General features: G+C 40.3%; 1 protein-coding gene across 6 annotated transcripts in view; it reads right to left on the bottom strand.

The window, feature by feature from the left end:
- Positions 1–541: 541 nt before the first annotated feature.
- The window catches only part of ST18 (ST18 C2H2C-type zinc finger transcription factor), a 200,000-nt gene continuing 181,049 nt past the window's right edge, over positions 542–19,492 (bottom strand). For all 6 annotated transcript variants that reach the window (XM_074944393.1, XM_074944391.1, XM_074944392.1 and 3 more), the window contains 9 exons: positions 17,908–17,970; positions 17,063–17,131; positions 13,408–13,470; positions 13,232–13,312; positions 11,387–11,608; positions 9,782–9,870; positions 8,160–8,263; positions 5,652–5,795; positions 542–2,560 (listed from right to left, as the gene is read on the bottom strand). In XM_074944393.1, coding sequence (XP_074800494.1) covers positions 2,420–2,560; positions 5,652–5,795; positions 8,160–8,263; positions 9,782–9,870; positions 11,387–11,608; positions 13,232–13,312; positions 13,408–13,470; positions 17,063–17,131; positions 17,908–17,970 — 976 coding nt within the window. In that variant the 3' untranslated portion in view covers positions 542–2,419. The remainder of the gene's footprint in view (positions 2,561–5,651; positions 5,796–8,159; positions 8,264–9,781; positions 9,871–11,386; positions 11,609–13,231; positions 13,313–13,407; positions 13,471–17,062; positions 17,132–17,907; positions 17,971–19,492) is intronic.

Genomic DNA, 19,492 nt, shown 5'->3' with positions numbered 1-19,492 from the left:
GCTCAAAACCCCCCCTCCCCAAAACTTGCAGCGATGTTTCATTATCAATTTTATTTCCTACCATACACCAAATGTACAGCACAGAACACAGTTTTGTTGCTTTGATGTAAGAAATATTAATTGTATGAAGAAACAGTATACAAACTACTCCAAATTAAAAAAAAATGCATACATCATTGCTTTTTACAAAAGGTCTAATTTACAGTATAGCTCATCAATGCAGTTTAACACAAAAAAGAAAAAAAGAAAAAAAGATCAGTGCACATTACAAAACACATCAAGTACAAAGGAAGCAAATAAATACGAACATACTTCACAAAACATCCTGAGCAAACAATCCAAACACAGACAAATTAACCTGAAGCCATTGTAAATCATAGTAATAAATATATAGGTTGGCAAGAGATTTTTTTTTAAATGTAAATTAAATAAAATATATAACAAATTTGTTAAAATATGTAGTTAATTACATTTTAGTCTTTGTAATGAGTGAACTCATTTTGTATGCATTTAACAAGTATAGCAAATGTCTGCTTTTTTTTTTTTTTTTTTTTTTAGCAAGTACAATAACTTTAATAGCAAATTTTTGTTTGGTGTCTTCCTATTTATATTAGACAGCACATACGGTAGCTTTTGAAAAATTGATTTAAAAATAAACACAGCTCCTAAGAACATACATCATCTTCTGTCTAAACTAAGATTAGAGGGTTAAGCCAACCCTCAAATGAAAAGCAAGCCCCACCTAATGCAAAACAGTGATCACAGTGCATGAGTTGAGTCACCTTTGAATATTACTTTTTGTGCAGGAACAGTAATAATATATGTGTATATGTCAAGCCTGTGAGTGCCACCATATTCATTCTAAATATAAATGAGGCTAATAAAAATAAACACTTTCATTGTAGCACAGAAAAATTAAACACACGCTAGATCCATGTATACATTTACACTGAGGCACATATGCACATGAGGTGTGTGTGCATACAAAAAAGGCAGTTTAGCTGGTTGTTTATACCTTTTTTTTAAAAAAAATAAATATAAAAAAAACTTTTGAAACAGTGCTTAATTACTTACAATCCCTGAAATAGACATTGCCTCTGTTATAGCAACTACTAAACTCTGATTGATTCAGAAATTCAAAACCCAGGCTAACTGAATACAGATGCACAGCCGAGTACCGTTGTACGCGTGTGCGTCTCTGTGTGTCCATATGTACTGTAGCACTTGGCACCCTACCAAAAGACTGGTAACCAATTCGATACCAACATTGTCTTTGTGTATAAGGAGGGGTTAAAACCAACCAGTGCACTGCTACAGTTCAGGTTAAGAGAAAACCAATTACAGTGAGACTGGAGCACTATTTTTCTCCAGGTTGCCGCCTTCTAAGCTTCTCTCAGTTCCAACTAGTATGATAAATGCCATTTCAGGGGAGATTTGTTGGACTAACTGGTATGTACAAAATGTTGAGTTTGGATGCTTTTGTATTTTGCAAATACAAATGCATAATCATATTGGTCACTTGTCTAATGTAACAACATATTGTACTAAAAAAGTACCAGTCGTATCAAATCATCTCTCTTGTTCAGGGATGATTAGTTTTTCTCTCTGAACTAACTTGGAAAAAAACCTGCATCGTTAAAATAATTCTGAAGTTCTTCTGAAACATTTTAAATAATTGTTTGCGTAGGCTAAAACACACAGCCAAGTCAAATGCTTTGCTGATTGCTATATTTCATTATTGCTAACCAATTCTTCAACCCACTGTGTTCCAGCAAACTGTGCTTTTCAGAGCGCAGGTTCCCCACTAGTGGGAGCCATTTATCTTTTCATTCCTTGCTTCTGCACATCTTATGTTACGGCAAACCCACTTCTGATCCAAAGCCATTGTAAAAAAGCAGGATGTGATGAAAATAAAGCTAGAACAACAGTCCCGTCATTTGTTACTCTCATAGTATTTTTTTTTCTTCCTGTACAAACCCAGCAAGATATTTAATTTACAGCATAACGTTCAGTCTATTTAAAATCCCATTGGGAAATAAATTAATAAACACATTTGTAAAAATATGGCAGGCCGCAAAAAGATAAAAAAACACAACTCTTTGATTAGAAATAAATAAACATATAAAAAATAGTTGCACACACTTTTTACATTCACTTTACAAAAACTGAGTGCAAAAGAAGGAAAAAAAAGGAATTGTACTGAAATAAATACAATATATTAATTGAGTGCATTGCTGTTAATACAAATAGTCTGTTGTGTTTTCCGTCCTTTTTATGTCAGCTGGGAAAATTAGTGCAATGTTGCAATTGTAAATGCAGCACGGCAACCTACACGCCTTAGCAGTACATGAACTCCTAACAGATCCATCTGGAGTTTACTGCTGTTAAGTGATTTCTGTTGCCCAGCAGCCTTCACTTCCTACACATGGATGCCCTTCACTGCCTGTTTGATACTTTCCAGCAGAGCTTTGCATTCCGGGGAATAATCCCGTTCCAGATTGCTGTACATGTCTGTGAGTGTATTTACATATGCTTCGAAGTTCTGCTCACTGATTGGCCCCTAAATGAAAACAAAACATATTATACCAATTTCAGGAGCCAAAATTAAGGCCTCCCCTTCCCCCCCCCCCAAAAAAGAAAAAGAATGTTAACAGACAACATGCAAAGTGACAATTTTTCTGGGGAGAGCTGAGGTCAGACGCATGGCAGACATCCAAGTTACTGATGGACTTGTTGAAGGTGAAGGGAGTTTAATGTGTTGTGGGAACCACATGCTTGCCCTCTAAGAAGGGAGTGTGAGGCATTTGTCTTAGGTGTGCCAGGCTCTTTAATTCTGGCCACATTCTGTGTGCCTTACTCAAGCATGTAACGGGGGGAGGATAGCTCAGTGGTTTGAGCATTGGCCTGCTAAACCCAGGGTTGTGAGTTCAATCCTTGAGGGGGCCATTTGGGATCTGGGGCACAAACTGGGGATTGGTCCTGCTTTAAGCAGGGGGTTGGACTAGATGACCTACTGAGGTCCCTTCCAACCCTGATATTCTATGATTCTATGTACTGACTCGGAGTACAGTGGGACTGTGTGTTAATAAGGTAAGGAGGATTTGGATCTTAATGGGCATACATTGTTCTTAGCTCCAGAGGCAGTTACAGAACAAAGTACTACAACAATGGTGGGTGGGGATGGAATGGGGTAAAACCTTATGAGCAAAATGTACAATCTGGGTTTTAAGAACAAAATAGGGAGTGTCTGGGTGTGGAGAGCGCGAAGAAAGACAGGTAGAAAGAGAATGCACACACATACTGAGACAAATCCTTAATGCCCTGGGTCAGCAAGTACTTAACCAGGTGCCTAACTTGAACCAAGTGAGTGGGTTCCACTGACTTCAGTAGGAGTATTAAGCACTTCTTGAATCAGGCCCTCAAACCAAACTTTTATTATCTTCAGTGAAGGGAGTTGGCCAATTCCCAGCCAAATTACAGAGCAGAATCAATAAACTCCTCACATGTTTGCAACATTATGACTGTACAGTAAAATTAATATAGGACTTGATGAGTGCTGCCAGAGATCCAACTGAATAAGACTCTAGACCTTCATCTTAACTGTAGCAGAAGCTGAGAGTGCTCATCACCTCACAGGAGACACTCACTGCTTCACAGGACCAAGATGAAGGCCTAGTCTATCCTAGACTATGTTGTGATTCTTTTCTGGCGCTGGTGCAGTTGTATGGGTGCTAAGACCTAATTTAGTTGGAATTCAGACATATACAACACTGCATTGTGAAAATCTACTGAGAGATGATTATCATGATATAGTGCTGTCCATGCTGTTGGCTGGTTCCCTGTCATGAGGAGTGAAGACGTCTGAGCCCTGTCTAGAATAGGAGTTATACCACTGCTTTTGTCATGGTGAAAAAATGGATACAAAAATTTCTAGTGTAGATCAAAACCCACAACCAGATTCTTGGATCTGGCTGCGCAGCACTTGGTGATGGATGTGGTTGGGGGGATGGGAAAGGTAGCTTTCTGCTTCCCTGATCCTCAGCCTGACCAAGACTGAACCAGCACCTGGCATAGCTTAGAGCAACCTATAGGTTGATGTAAATGAGGGAAGCCCCCTACAGATCCTCCTGTGAGTCTGGGATTCCTTAAATGCAGTGAAAAGGGATCTCAAGGAACACTCTTTATGTCTGGGGTCCAGAGCACAGCGCCACCAAAGGATTCTCCCCTACATCAGGGAAAATTCAGAATGTGACAATCAAACTCATTGCACATAAGATACTGGAAGGACATCAGAATATCAACTACAGTTACTTCCAGCCTGAGCTACCCAGAAATGCAAGGTTCCATCCTTAAGGGTACCCATATCCCATTACAAATCCCAGAGACATGCAGTGTAGTTTGATTTTAAATAAACTAATGTTTTACACGGGATGGGATTCTACTCCAGGAGGGTAAAGCATGGGCAGTATGTGAATATGGCTCCTCCCACTTGGCCTTTGGCATGGTTCTGTTTTGAATGAGAATACACACCAGCCACCCTGAATCTTGTATAGAGGGGCCTTAGGAAAGTGATGCAAAGATTTATTCTTGCGTGGATGAAGATTGCCTCATGTTACTGGAGTGCCTCGAAGTCCAGGACACTTTCCCACACTTGAGGACTTAGCTTAACCCTGGATGGGACAGGGACATTCCTTCAGGTTGGGACTAGCATAAAATACTTGCCTTGCATCAAATATTTGCTTTGCATCCTCTTACACCAGGGCAGAGTTTGGGCTCCACTACCTCTCAATTAGGGTTACCATATTTGAACATTCAAAAAAGAGGACACTCCATGGGGTGGGGGGTGGTATTTGCTCATGCCTCCCCAGCCCTGCCCTAATTCCACCCCTTCCCCACCCCTACCCCACCCCCATTCCAACCCCATCCCCAAAGTCCCCACCCCAACTCCGCCCCCTCCCTGCCCCATTGGACCCCTTCCCCAAATCCCCGTCCCGGCCCCACCTTCTCCCCTGAGCACGCCGCGTTCCCCCTTCTCCCCCCTCCCTCCCAGCCGCGTGAAACAACTGTTTTGAGGCGCAAGCGCTGGGAGCTAGGGGGCACTCTCTTGAGTGATCAATATTCACTTTCTTTCTCGAATGATCAACATTCACTCTCTTTCTTGACAGGTTTCAGAGTAGCAGCCATGTTAGTCTGTATCCGCAAAAAGAAAAGGAGGACTTGTGGCACCTTAGTTAGTCTCTAAGGTGCCACAAGTCCTCCTTTTCTCTTTCTTGAATGATCAACTCTTCTTTGGAGAAAAATAATCATGGCAAAATCCTGGATGTTTTTAGATATTTAAAAATTCCTCCCAGACGGCAATTTAAGAACCAAAAAGCTGGACATGTCTGGGAAAATATGGATGTATGCTAACACTATCTCAATATTTAAAATGATGGAGCTAGTTATATTCCAAACTTTATGCATTTACTGCATCATGCTCGTGTAGAGGGAGAGTAATGAAGTGTGGGGAAATTGATTCAACCCTGGAAGGCAGTCCCATGTGAGGCGGAATGGATCCCACATCAGTGATGCACTGAGTGACCACTCTGGCCAGCCAAACGTGGAGACAAATGCTCTCAAAGAAGCAGCAATGGTTTTAGCTGCAGACTTACCATGTGTGGAAGCTGAATGTCAGCAAGGCTGGTGATGAGGGCTTGGCTTAGGCCAGCTAATTCCTTCAGCAGGCTCTCGTTGTTCTGCTCTATAAGTTTGTTCTCTTCTTCTATTGTTTTCAGATTGCTCTCCATAGATGTGATCTAAAATCACACACACAACAAGACCCTTGGCAGCATCATGACTGGAGTTGGAACCCAAAATGAAAGTTTTGTCTTGGAAGAGGGAGCACAAGACTGTGAAAGCTGCCAATTGAGATCTGAACCTCAGTTACGTTTTTATAAGAGATGCGCGTAACACAGCCACGAGATACTCATAATAGGGGATAAGTCACATTAATTCTGAACCGGTGAACTCTGCTGTTGTTTCACAAGGAAAACTTATTTAAATGAAGCTGTAGACAGTGGCCCTGCTGAGTGAGGAGTGTATTGCGTGGGGAAGATGAGTTCAGAAATGGATTAGAGACCCTAGGCCTCAAGCTGCTTGGGAGGTGGAAGGGTCAGTGTGTAGTTGGGAATGGGGAGTGTGGCCTCAGGGTTGGGGGAAGGAAGAAGAAAGCTGATGTTTACATTGCTCTTCTGTTCTCACAGCATCCCTGCTGATTGACTATAATAGCAGCAACACTGATATTAACTCTTGTGCTACTTTCCTGCCCTCCCCCTAGGTGGAGGTTAGAGTTCTGAACTGACTGGGATTAGAAATAGGGCAGAGAGTGGAGAAAATAAGAAATGAAATATACCGGGGAGGAAATTGAGAAGTTGTGTATGGAACAAATATGATTGTGCAGTCGGTCTCTGGACAGACAGAAGAAAATATAATTTTTTAAGAACCAACACTGAAAAGCACGTGAGGTTGGCAAAATGGCATCCTTTTCTGGAGAATAACTAACAAGAATGAGAGAGCTTGGCATGTACACATCGTGAAAGTTCACATGCAAAAACCTGTGCTGAAAAACTGAAGCTAGAGATGCTGGGTCCTGATTCTCCACAGCCTAACATCTTGTTTAGTAATTTATATCTGTGCAAAGTGGGTGAAAGTGCTACCATCAGTGAGACTGCAGAATTCTGAATTGGTACCATTACCACAACTGCAAATGACCGCCTAAGGAGTAGAGCCATGAAGAATCAGGCCCATTTGTATCTAACTGCACACAGAGTTCATAAGAGGGTTTCATGAACTCTGCACACTGTATTCATTTTTGCTGCTGGAATCTCTGTCTGATAGTGACCAGATTAACTCCTTGAGTTGTGGCGGCATAAATTCAAAGATCCACAGATTCAAGGGCCAGAAGGCATTATGATGATCTAGTCTGCCCTTCTATATAACACAGGTCAGTGAACTTCCCTAAATGATTTCTGTTTGGACCAAAGTTTATCTTTAGGAAAACTTCCAACCTTGATTTAAAAATTGTCACAACCCAAGTTGCACACCCCTCCTAGTCTGCCTGGACTGAGAAAGCAGCAGCACAAATCACCACGATCCCTGCTCTTGAGTTTCTCGATACAATCACAATTGTTGGCCAGGCCAATTTAAGAAGTGACAAGGCAAAGACAAGCAGGGGATGTGCGGATTCAGCAAGTCTCTAGTTCAGGCTATAATGCAGGTGATTCACCAGTATTAAATACCACACAATCATCATTTGAGGCCACTATAAACTATATTGAACTTGTTTGGGATGAAGTTGGATTCAATCTTATTTTTCAGATCTGTTACTCTTCAGGAAGTTCAACCTAGAATCTTAATGCTCCTAACATTCTGAGGCAAGTTTCTGTTCTCACTTTCACCTAGTTCAGCAGGTGAAATAGGAGTGAGTATATACATCACCCTGTGTATTTACATACTCAGCTCAACCTGAACTGTGGACCTGCAACCAGCACCTTCACCATAAACTCACTCCTATACAGAAATAAAAAAATGAAAAAGATCAAGAGAACTGTGCCTTTGCAATAGCTCCTACCCTACCTAATGCACTTCACAAGCTAGCAAATGCAGCCGTTGTCTGCTATCTACTGTGCAGAGGCAAAATTCAGACTATTTAAATAAAAATATTCATTAGCTGAACATGGTGAACAGAACTAGGGAAAACTGTAAATAATAATAAAGATTACTTTCAGTAGTAGTTAGAGTGTGTTAATAAGAAGTCACAGTCTTGTGACCCAATGGCTTCATTATATTATTATGAAGCCTCTCTATGTGGGTTCTTAAAATGCCCACAGGATATCATATGCAGGCGTGTGGTTAACAAAAGAAAGTGCACATTTTATACAGTAAATATGATTTCCTTGTTTGCTAAGATTAGTCCCCAAAATGCTTCGTTCCTTTTATTCACCCTGCAAGTCTTTCATACTAATACACAGGTGTTCACCGTTAAATGGAAAAGCTTGTCAAAATTTGTTTAAGCCATAATGCAATGGCATGTATGTAGATGAGAAAAAGGATACATAAGCTTAAAAATAACATTATATATGTACATTAGAACTGATTGAATTGTTGCTTTGTTGTTATACCTGGGTTTGAAGTTTCATCATGTCAGCTTCAATTTTAAGATTGGATTCATTCAATTCTTTTATTTCCTCATCCAAGTGTCTGATTTCCTCATCACTCTCAATACCTGCAAAAAGGTGAATGGACCAAAGACAGGTTTAAATGTGAACACGTGAAAAGAAGTAATATTCTGTGGGTACCTGTGCACTGAACTGTGTAGCATAAAAAAACAGGCTTTCAGATTAAACTGGGGATCTTTAAATGGGTTTTTACTGTTTGTCAAAACTGCATCCTGTGTTGAAGCGTCCTTGAAAGCAGGAAGAGAGATCAAGGGTCAAAGGGTAATTTGAGTTTCACTGAGCCAGTTTATTTCCCTGTCAGAGTGGGTCCCCCCACTGTTCAGTAAAACAGTCAACCAAAGCAGGGAGAGACATGTGAGAGGGAAAGGAGATCTGTGGGCATTGAGAGAGGAAAATCCAAAACACAATCTTTAAAAACAATAATACAAGGTATGTTGTGGTTTTGGTGGAGAATTTTAGATGTAGCAGAAAAATAAGAGCAGTTCCTCTCCCCCTCCCCCTCCAGGGGGTCCGATCCTCATAACTCCATTGTCTTCAATAGAGCTATGACAATTGACACCAGCTGAAGATCTGCCCTGGTACTGCAAGGAGCTCTGTATGGGCTGACCGATACAGAAGGATCCGGGCTTTAGTTTGCTGTGATACATAGTGTGGTTTAAAGTACTGTGAGAGGGAAATTGTAGAGAGGCCAAAAGAGGCAAAAGGCAACATGGAGAAAAAGCAGCACTCTCTATTTACACCTACCAGCTGAAAATGAACAACTCACCAAAGGCTCAACACAAGCCTGATCCTAGATGTACTGAGCATCCCCCCGACCCCCGTGATGAATGTTTTCCCCTCACTCTGGGTCTAATTCCGCTTGCAGATTAATTATTTTTATCGCTGTAGCACCTACAGGCCCCTAAGCTCAGCACCCCATTGTGCTGGGCATATTACAAGCATGCAGTAAGAGACAGACCCTGTCCTGAAGACCTGACAGTCTAAATAGACAATATGGACAAAGGGTGGGGCAAGAGAGAAGGTTATGCAGCAGGGTAAAGAATACCACCAAAGTCTCCTGAATCCTGTCCCTGAGCCCTACCCACTGGAAACAGAATCAAGTTCCCTATAACTATTTGACAGATGTTCCCTTCTATTTAATGTGGGGAGAATTGTCAAAGTATTGCACGGAGACTGAGCAATATAATATGAAGTTAATGGAAACGAGGTAGCTAAACTCTGCTTTTAACACGTATCTCTTTGTGGGTTTGTTTGAAAATCTTTATTTAACTGAGGTAACTCCTGCTGGCTTATGAATAACAGAGAAAAAAACAAACCCCAAACCTGAATCAGACTTAGTTGTGTAGTTGTGTACCTCACATGTTATGGTCCACGGATGTAAATGATGTGTGAATGATGTGTATCTTCCGTGAAGAAATTTTGTTATTGTTTTTAAAGAATGAGAACTTAAATACCTTTATACCCATTTTCAGTCCCCTTTACATGGTGTAAAGAGGCAACATGTAAATGAGAATCGGGTCCCTAGCAGCTGTATAAATGTAATCATCATTTGCATGTCTCCTTACCCCCACTTGCTTTAAGCTTGATAGTCATTAGTTCTTCTGAGATTTTGCCCTTTTTTATGGCTTGTGCATTCAGAGGACACCCTGACAAGCTAGAAAAGATAGAAAAAATGCTGTGACCCATGTGAAAATGGAAGCAATCCTTTCATAGTAATATTACAGTGCTCATGCTCAGACCTCTATTCCTAAGGTCATGTCAGCAGCTCCATTATAACCTTGTTACAGGGAATAAAATAATTCACAAAGAGCTATTTTAGCTGTAAAAAAAAAATTCTGACTTGAAAATTGGCACCGAAGTCTCAGCCTCGAAGCAAACTATTTTTACAGTCATTTCAAACAAATGAAAATAGCAGCGGGAGCTATTCTAAGGTTATGTGAATGTGATATTTACAGAAATCTTGAGGTCATATTGTCCCATCAATTTTTAAGCAAAACTTTCCACTGTGTTTATTGAGGAATTACACTTCAGAAAAAAGGGGGCAGTAGCATGCCTTTAAATGCTGAGTACACCAACTAAAAAAAATAATCTGATGTACAGATTTTCACTGTGCCTAACTATTGTATCATTTTGATGATGCATAATAATGATCAATATGATGATACCTCTGGATTCATACTATATGTTTTTTAAGAGATTGTATTATATATAGTCACTTTGCTTTTTGATGACTGTCAGAGTTATTTGCTATTTCAAATCTTACAATTGGTAATTATCTGAAGCCATTTGTAGAGAGCACTCAAGGGCTAAGGTTGACTGCACGGTCTTTAGAAGTAAACAATAAGAAATACCCCTATGCTTAAGAAATGGCAGAGGGATTCATATTCTGATGTAGTCAAGCTGGGAGTGAAGGGAAATTTTGCACTAGTGGGACAAAGTATTGTTTTTGCTTAGCTTGTGAAAAATAAGGGTTCTAATGAAAGTGGTGTTTCCACACACGGAGCAGTGAGGGCTTCTAAGATTTGAAGTATAGTCTACTATTTCTTTATCTTGAGCAGACTACTGGCCAGAAGGATGTCCCAATGCTAGCAGACCACCAGAAACTTGTTCGGTCTTCTCTACACTGGGAAAATGCATCATCTTACAAATCATGTTAACTAGTGAAGTTCTTAAGATTTTTTTTCTCCTTCTAATGTCTTCAGGGCTGGATCTAGAAAGCACAGGTCTCATGTAAGCGTTCTCCTGCATGGGGATGACTAGCAAGAATTTAGCAATTTGTGTAATAAAAAAATTAATGCAATTGTTGCTTCTGCAAAACCTTGTGGTGAAATTTCAATAACATTTTGGATTACCTGCCAAAGATACACAATCAATACTAGTAATTTCATATAAGTCTAGCTACCTTCTTCTTGTACCAAAAGCCTGTAATCAGTCTCAGGAAATCTAGAAAGATCTGTGAAAGTCATTGTCTTGTGGGCAATGTTAAAAATAGTTGTAACCTCATGCAAACTCTCAAGTTATTCAGCTTCCTATCACCTCAACTGCTATATAAACTCTTTATAAGAATTCAACATAATTTAATTAGATTACAGCTCTATTTTTTTAAAAGCAACACTACAGTGGATTGTCAAGAAAAAACAACAAACAAGAGAGAAAACACAAAATTATACCTTCTGTGGGTGACAAAAACATTATTAACATGACCCAGCCCGTTGCAGCCTGGCAAAGGACAGTGTGGCAGCTCTTGTTTGTTCAGTTTCCAGGATAATGAAGACCCATTGAGAGGACTCTCCTTCTGTCTCTTGGCAGCCAAAGGACAACCAGAAGCAGTGCGATGAGAAGTGTATTTACCTGATATGTGACCTTGGCCATCACAGCCTATCACTGGACATCTACAGAAACACAGCAAAAGAATCCTTATATTTACTCAAGAGAACAGAAGACAATAGTCTAACAACAGCCATCTAAGAAAAAGAGTCTAAGTGGCTACTATGCTGTCTGTGCTACTATACTAGGGCTTGATCCCAAGGAGCACCTGAAGGTCCCACTGATGTCAGTGGGAATGATGGGTGTTTGGCAAATCTCAGGATTAGGCATTTCTAATACAGCTGTATGCCTTAACCACTTCGGCACTGACATCATACAAAACTATGTCAAAGAGAAAAATAATTATCATCAGAGGGGAGAAAAAAATCACATTTTAACGGGTTTGTGAAAAGGCAACATTTTTTGTTCTCTGTTCAAATTTTTGGCTAAAAACAAAAGGTGGTTTTCTGCACGTGGAAACCTGTTATTTTCCAAACATATTCCAAATACTTGGCAAAGTGAACCCTGGTAGTTTTGCAGAGCTCTGTCAGTATTAATGAGAACACGCCTAGGGCCTTTCATATGACATACCAGACGTCCGAAAGACAATCACTAACTGAAATACTAAATACTAAGACCAGCACAGGAAATAAGTAAGTCCTTTGTTGTAAATGAACTGGTCCTACATACCTTGGCAGCTCGTTTATTTATTTATTTTCACAGAACACATTCTCGAGTTAGGAATAAAGTGGACTTGTGCAGAGTGATAGAATCATAGAATGTCAGGGTTGGAAGGGACCTCAGGAGATCATCTAAGTCCAACCCCCTGCCCAGAGCAGGACCAATCCCCAACTAAATCATCCCAGCCAGGGCTTTGTCAAGCCTGACCTTAAAAGCCTCCAAGGAAGGCGATTCCACCACCTCCCTAGATAACCCATTCCAGTGCTTCACCACCCCCCTAGTGAAAAAGTTTTCCTAATATCCAACCTAAACCTCCCCCACTGCAACTTGAGACCATTACTCCTTGTTCTGTCATCTGCTACCACTGAGAACAGTCTAGATCCAGCCTCTTTGGAACCCCCTTTCAGGTAGTTGAAAGCAGCTATCAAATCCCCCCTCATTCTTCTCTTCCGCTGACTAAATAATCCCAGTTTCCTCAGCTTCTCCTCATAAGTCATAAGTATCTCCTCATAAGTCATTATCAGTTTTTGCCTTGGTTGAAATTTTACCCCTGTACAGAAAAGGGATAGCATAAGGCCTATGTACCACTTCTATCCCAGTAATCCACATTTTCAGGGCTTAACGTGTAACTTGTGGTAGTTCTCTGCACAGCGATGGATTTCACCCTTTGTGTTTCCAGGTGTGATACATGAGATTTTGGTGAATGTTTCCAAGAATTTGTTAATTGGATCCAGGGTTCAATTTCACCACTGCTACAGTTTATTGTAGCAAACATAGCAAGATTTTGCCACAGTCTAAAATTTTGTGAATTTTAGACTGAATTTTCCTAAATTTTGCCACACTTTGTGTCAGATAGGACTGGAATGAAATGTTCCACCAGTTTCACTAGCTGTGGAAATATCCTTTATCTTAGCTTTAACAGTAGGATACACCCGCATACGTCTAAGAATAACTTGCACATTTCTTGGATGTACCAAGCACAATCTTGCTCTCCCATTTGGCTGATAAACCCCTGCTGCTGCACTTACTTAAGTTCAGGGTCTTCTTTTTCTTCCTTGGTAGGAGTAACTTTGACGCCACCTTTCCTGGCACGAGGGCAACCAGACAAGCTAAAAGAAGTACACAAGAGAAAACCAATTTTGTTCTGCTGACGCTTTACATGATTTCCCACAGCTTCACTCCCAAACAACGGAATGATTCTTACCTTCTGTGTGAAGCATAATTTCCAGTCACATGACCAGAGCCATCACAACCAGGTGTGGGACACCTAATAGAATGTACAGAGCAAAAGAGATGACTTTAAAAAGGAACAGACAAATTTGTCTTCAGTGGAAGAAACAGCAGTTGAGCTTTTGCTGAACAAACACAACTAGCTCTTGCTGATATTTTTTTCTAGTAGGCGAACAGCTTTCGTGTTTCCGTCTATATATTTTTTTAATAGGGAACTTGAAATATATTGTATACCGTAGCACTGCAGATTTGCAAGGTAGATGGTAATGTTTTCATAGAAAAATATTTATTTTCTTAGGAAGGAGCAACTGCAGAAAAACAAACATGTAGCCTTTTATTTGTTGACTTCTCTGTGAAATAACTGTTATGTAGTTATTTGATGTCAGCCTTACAATGACCAGCACATTTTCAATATAATCTCCATTTTATAGAAGGGAAATTTGAGGCTGAGAAGTTATGTCACTAAAGGTCACAGAGAAAATCAACATCATAGCCAGGAGAAGAACTCAGGAGTTTCTGTTTTTTAGCTCTGTACAAAGAAAGGAGACCACGTCTATTTTACATAGGATATGACTGGGTATTTTATTTGGCAAGTGGGTCTTGATTCCATTTTAGAGTTCAGGGGCTTTTTTGTGTGCAGCAAACAGAAGCCTTCAAATTCAAAAGTTTAGTAACAAAATATTTCAGCATCCTAATGGAAAGAAATAAACCTGTGTCTTACTGTTATGACCATACTTTCTCACTGGTGCTCAGATTGAAAGACATGTTGGCTGTGCCAATGCATGTGGGTCTGATCTAAAGTCTACTGAAGTCAATAAGAGCCTTTTCATTGACTACAATGGGCTTTGGATCAGGCACTTACTGGTTGAGTGACAGATATTATGGTTCAAAATTAATCTTGTACATATTTGAAGGGATTTTCTCTTTTGCCGTAAGTGTTCCTTTTAAAAATTCAGAAAGAAGAAACACACCTACGCGTACAAAGCAGTACTAACAGCATAAGGAAAACATTTACCTTCAGACGCTGTGCCAGGCATTTGTGCATTTTTGTACATTTTTGAGTACTAAAGCTAAGCCTTCCCAAGGGCCTTTGAACACTATGTTTTTTTCCAGAGTATCAGAATTACAGAAATTCTGTGCCAAGTAACCTTGTACTGATCCACTATGGAAATTCACATTGTTCAATAACCCTGTACATATCTCAACGTCTTACCTGTGGTGGAAGCATTGTGGTTGGGTGATCTAAGTACAGGCATACTGCGCTACTATATTAAACACCTAAATATACAGTTGTAAACTCTCTTTTAAAGATACAGTTGCACCTTTTAGAAGTGTATTATTCTATTTTTTTACTGCATCAATATTTAAACCACAATAGTTGGGGGATCAAGTGGGTTTAAAAAAATGATAAAGAACTAACTTATATTGACAGGTTTCAGAGTAGCAGCTGTGTTAGTCTGTATCTGCAAAAAGAAAAGGAGTACTTGTGGCACCTTAGAGACTAACCAATTTATTTGAGCATAAGCTTTCGTGAGCTGCAGTGAGCTGTATAACTATGTGAAATAAAACTAGGAGGATGGTCACTAGGGGCTTGATCCTATAAATACTTGTTCATCTAAGGATCTATCTACATTGCAATCAGCATTTGCAATGTAGACACACCATGAGGTTTTTTACTCATGTAGTCCCTGTGAACTAAAAGGAAATATTGATGTGAGTATAGCTACACAGTTGCAGAAGTGTTTTCAGGATCTGCATTTAGGGTTTATTTTCTCCTTCCTTCTTCCTGTTTTTTTTTTCTAGACAACCCTGTAGAAAAATAGACCTTTTTTAAAATGGAGTTTTATTTAAAATTGGATAGAGCCATATTAGTTTTTGGTCAAACCTGAAGCTGGATGATCTATGTGTAGCAAATAATTTTACTGGACCCTGTTTCTCTTTTCAAATGGTCTGGGAACAAATTTTGAGTTTTACTATTTTGCTGGTTATTTGAAATTCGATGCTGAACACTTCATGCAACCTATTTCTGCTTCTGGGCTGTTCGTGAATTTTGACTATATCTTCCATGACTCACTCGTTATTCACAGTATGTGGCTGGTAACTCAGGTCACATGTTGTTGCTTCTCTTTCCTTATTACGCAACTGAAACTTTATAAGCTTTAGTTAAACAGTATCTATGTGTGTATGCAAATGTCACTGTTCACATGTGGCTATGTGGGTTTGCATGCAGAACAGCCATTTTATTTCATTTGTGTGAACTCAGGTCTGAGTTTGTGGAAAGCTAGTAAAAACGCTGAATCAGTGACTGGTTTAGAAATTGGCACCATTTTCACAAATCTTTGTTCTGTCACTCTTTCCACAGCTTTGTACAAACCAAACTAAAAGCAAATGTTGTGGAGGTGAGTTCAGCAGACCCCAAAGCTGAAATGTCAGCACCTCAGTAATGTCTATGCTCTGAGAACAGCTTTTACCTCTTGCCCACATAGCTGGCCTTTCCCTGCAGCCTTTACTCTGTCCCTAGAGAGCAGGCTTTCCTTGGCTAGAGTCAAACAACATATTTTTTACAATACAGGGCAGCACCTGAATGTCATGACTGGAAGCTTCATTGTTTTATTTTGGGAAGCTGACAAACTTTGTAGCTAAATCCTCAACTAAAACCTGGATTTGGCCACCTGTACTTGAAATGCCAGTAAAGCAGTGTAAACGTACCATCATCAGAACTTACTTTCCTCTATTTGGACTGAGGACGACTCTAAATATGGGCAGGGTGTACAGGCCCACAAACCCCCCACTACGTTCTATGGCAGGACCCCATTTACTGATACAAAGAGAAAAGAGGGCTGGCAAACCTGACAAGAGCTACATCTACACTACAAGCAGGGGAATCACACCCCTAGCTTGCAGTGTAGCTGTAGCTAAAAAGCACCAACCATCCTTTTACTTCACTCCCATCTGTTGACAAAAGCGTCCATTAACTAGGTGATTGGCTGCCAATCCCTTTCCTGACTCCCATCGCCAGCTGTGCAGATTACTGAGGTCTGCTTAAGGCCCTGTACATCTGCCTATCTATTGGGCCTGCAAAACCCTTTTTTGTCATTTCATGGTGAGAAATATGCAACACTGATTCATATGATTTGACGGCTGCCTCAGTGACATTAAGCTGAGGGTATCTATCTAGTGCTGGAGGATGAAGACAGAAGATTTGCAGGCTTGGCTTGTTTTGGTTTTCAAATGTCTGAATACTTATCCTAACCTCTTTGATCTAGAAATCAGACTGGGTATTTTGTGAGATCAGATTCTTTGTAAGACTTTGGTTCTTCCTGGCTCCAGCTGGTTCAGAAATACCATCAGAACAGCCTCTCTTTCAACGTTTGGAGTATCTGCTCTAGGTTCGAGCTAGTGTATGGATATGAAGAGGTGCAAAAACATGCAAACCAAAGAAAAGAGAGTCCAACTTTTCGTAAAGGCTTTGGTTTCAATTTGTTTTCATGTTTGGGACAAGGGGTTGAACTGGCCTTTATTTTACAAAGATCAATTCTCTCCTCTATTCAATAGCTGCGTTTGTTTGGGAAACATGCCAATATGAGATGAACAGCAATCACTTTTTTCCCCCTGTTGTCATTACTTACTTAAGCTCCTGAGAGTTGGCAGCCATAAGGGATTTTAATGTCTTGTCGGCTAATGGGCACCCGGAAACACTAAGGAAAAGAGATGTGAAACATGTTTTCTTCCATACGCTAAAACAGAACCGATTTTTCTAGAAAAGCATTAATGATTTATTATGGAATAGAAACAGTCCCTCTCCCCCTCCCCCCAACACTTGCTGTTGGCAAACGAGAGATAGACAATGCAAGGTAGTCAATGTTTAGATAGGAGCAGGTTACTTGCTCAGAGCTACGTTCTGTCTCATCCCAAAGCAGATATGCCTGGAGCTGCTTAGAGTACAAAGAGCTTTCTCACTCTTGTGTTGCCAGCATAAAGACCTGTAGTGCATATTGCTGGGGAAAGGCAAGGACTGCTTCCTCCCTACACGCAAAGGGAACAACAGGACATGGGACCATTGTCCCAACCCAGAGAGGAAACAGGGGACACCCCACAAAAAGCATTTGCAAATTTGAGAACTTCAAAGCCACATGTACTAAAGTTTGTGGAAACCTACTTTTACATCTGTATTCATGCCAGTAGTGTTTGCACACTCATCCACTTAAAGACGCACAAACAGTACCACACGACTTATCTAACCAATCTCAGCTAAACCATACAGCTTGCATAACAAATGATCACAGTGAACTGTTTGTAATCAGCTAAAAAAAAACTTGCGAGATATACCACAAGAAAAAACAAAGGCTGAGTTTGCTGGGTACATTAATTTGCTGAAAATTATTTGCCCAATAGTGTTACATATAAAAATATTAGAAGCTGACTGTACATAAAGCAGCTCTACTTCCTGTTATGAGTTTCTGTCATTTCTCACCTGCGGTGTGATGCATAGTTTCCTGTTACATGACCACTGCCATCACATCCTGGAGTTGGGCAGCTGTGTATAGAAAGTGCAGTTAGAGTTAAAAGTGTTTCCAAATTATGTAAATACAGGTCACCCTTCACTGCTAAACAACCTACCACATACCAACTTCACACCAACTACATTTGACATTATCTAAAATCATTGTTATCATCATGACAGTATCACTCTCGATCGAGGCATGTGAATTAGAACACAGTACAGTTGTGTAAAGTTTCATAACCCATGTGAATCAAAACAATGTTATGTATCTCTGGGCTGAAACCACCATATGTTTTGCATAGATTTTGCAGTTACCACAGATCATGGTGCAGTCTGGCTAGTTTCATTACTGCCAGCTATTTTTGATAACAATTCATAGATTTTAAGGTCAGAAAGTACCATTATGAACATCTAAGTCTGACTTCCTGCATAACAATAGGCCACAGAACCTTTGCCAGCAATGCCTGCATCATGCCCATAACTTCTGGCTGAGCTAGAACATATCTTTTAGAAAGGCATTTGATTTTGATATAAAGACTTCTACTAACACAATTAGGTGCCATTGTGACTTCCAGGACAGACACAACAGACCATTCGTCCAATTACAGCCTGGAGTGAATGGGTTCAATTCCCTAGGATGCTTCTGGGCTAAATTCAGCAATAACAAAAAATGATGGTATGTATGTAGTACACTGGCAAAATTGTGCCACATCTCCACTAACATCCCATGGGCTTCTACCAGCTAGCTGACTTATTTCCTTAGCTCAAATTGTATAGGTTTGTGCTGCAATGCCACATCTTGAGTTCAATCCTTGCTGTTGGCCCTAGTAAGGGGATATAGTAAATTACAAGATTAGTGTAAAGCGACTGTAAGTGGCAAAGCACTAAAAAATTGCTCCAAAGGAGTAAAATAAGTCTGACTTAGGCCATGTCTACACTACAAAATGATGCCAACCTCACTTACATTGGCATACAGCCATCTTCTTTATTAAATTGCTTGTGTCAGCAGTGCACATCCTCACCACGAATGCTTGTATCTATTGCACTGTCAGTGTGGGACATTATGGGATGGCTCCTGGAGGCCAGTAACAGTCAACGTAAGCAACACAGTGTCTACACTGACACTGCATCAACCTAATTACGTCGACCGTGACTTTATGCAGCTTGGGGAGATGGTGTTACTACATCAGCATAGAGAGGCACCTGCGTCAGCAGGAGCCAAATTTATGTGAAGACACTTCCACAGTGAAGTTGACGCAAGGTAGCTTACGTTGACCTAACCGTGTGGTGTAGACCAGGCGTTACTCATTGAGGCCTGATTCTCATTCACACTTAAGTCCCTGTATACTGCTCTCACAGTGTAAAGCAGAATGGACAGGAGCAGGGATGAATGATGTGTACGTATGTTTTAAGGCTCTTTATGCTGTTGGAGTGGTATAAAGGGTCCTTTATATACCTGAAAATCAGGCTTTGAGGGGCTTATTCATTGTTGCTCTCTGAACCCTTTATATTGATTCAATCAGGGTCTCAGATGAGCCAGATGTGCTCCGTCAGA

Source organism: Natator depressus, chromosome 2, assembly GCF_965152275.1.
Source record: "Natator depressus isolate rNatDep1 chromosome 2, rNatDep2.hap1, whole genome shotgun sequence".
NCBI lineage: Eukaryota > Metazoa > Chordata > Testudines > Cheloniidae > Natator > Natator depressus.
This window is presented reverse-complemented; position numbering and strand designations above follow the sequence as displayed.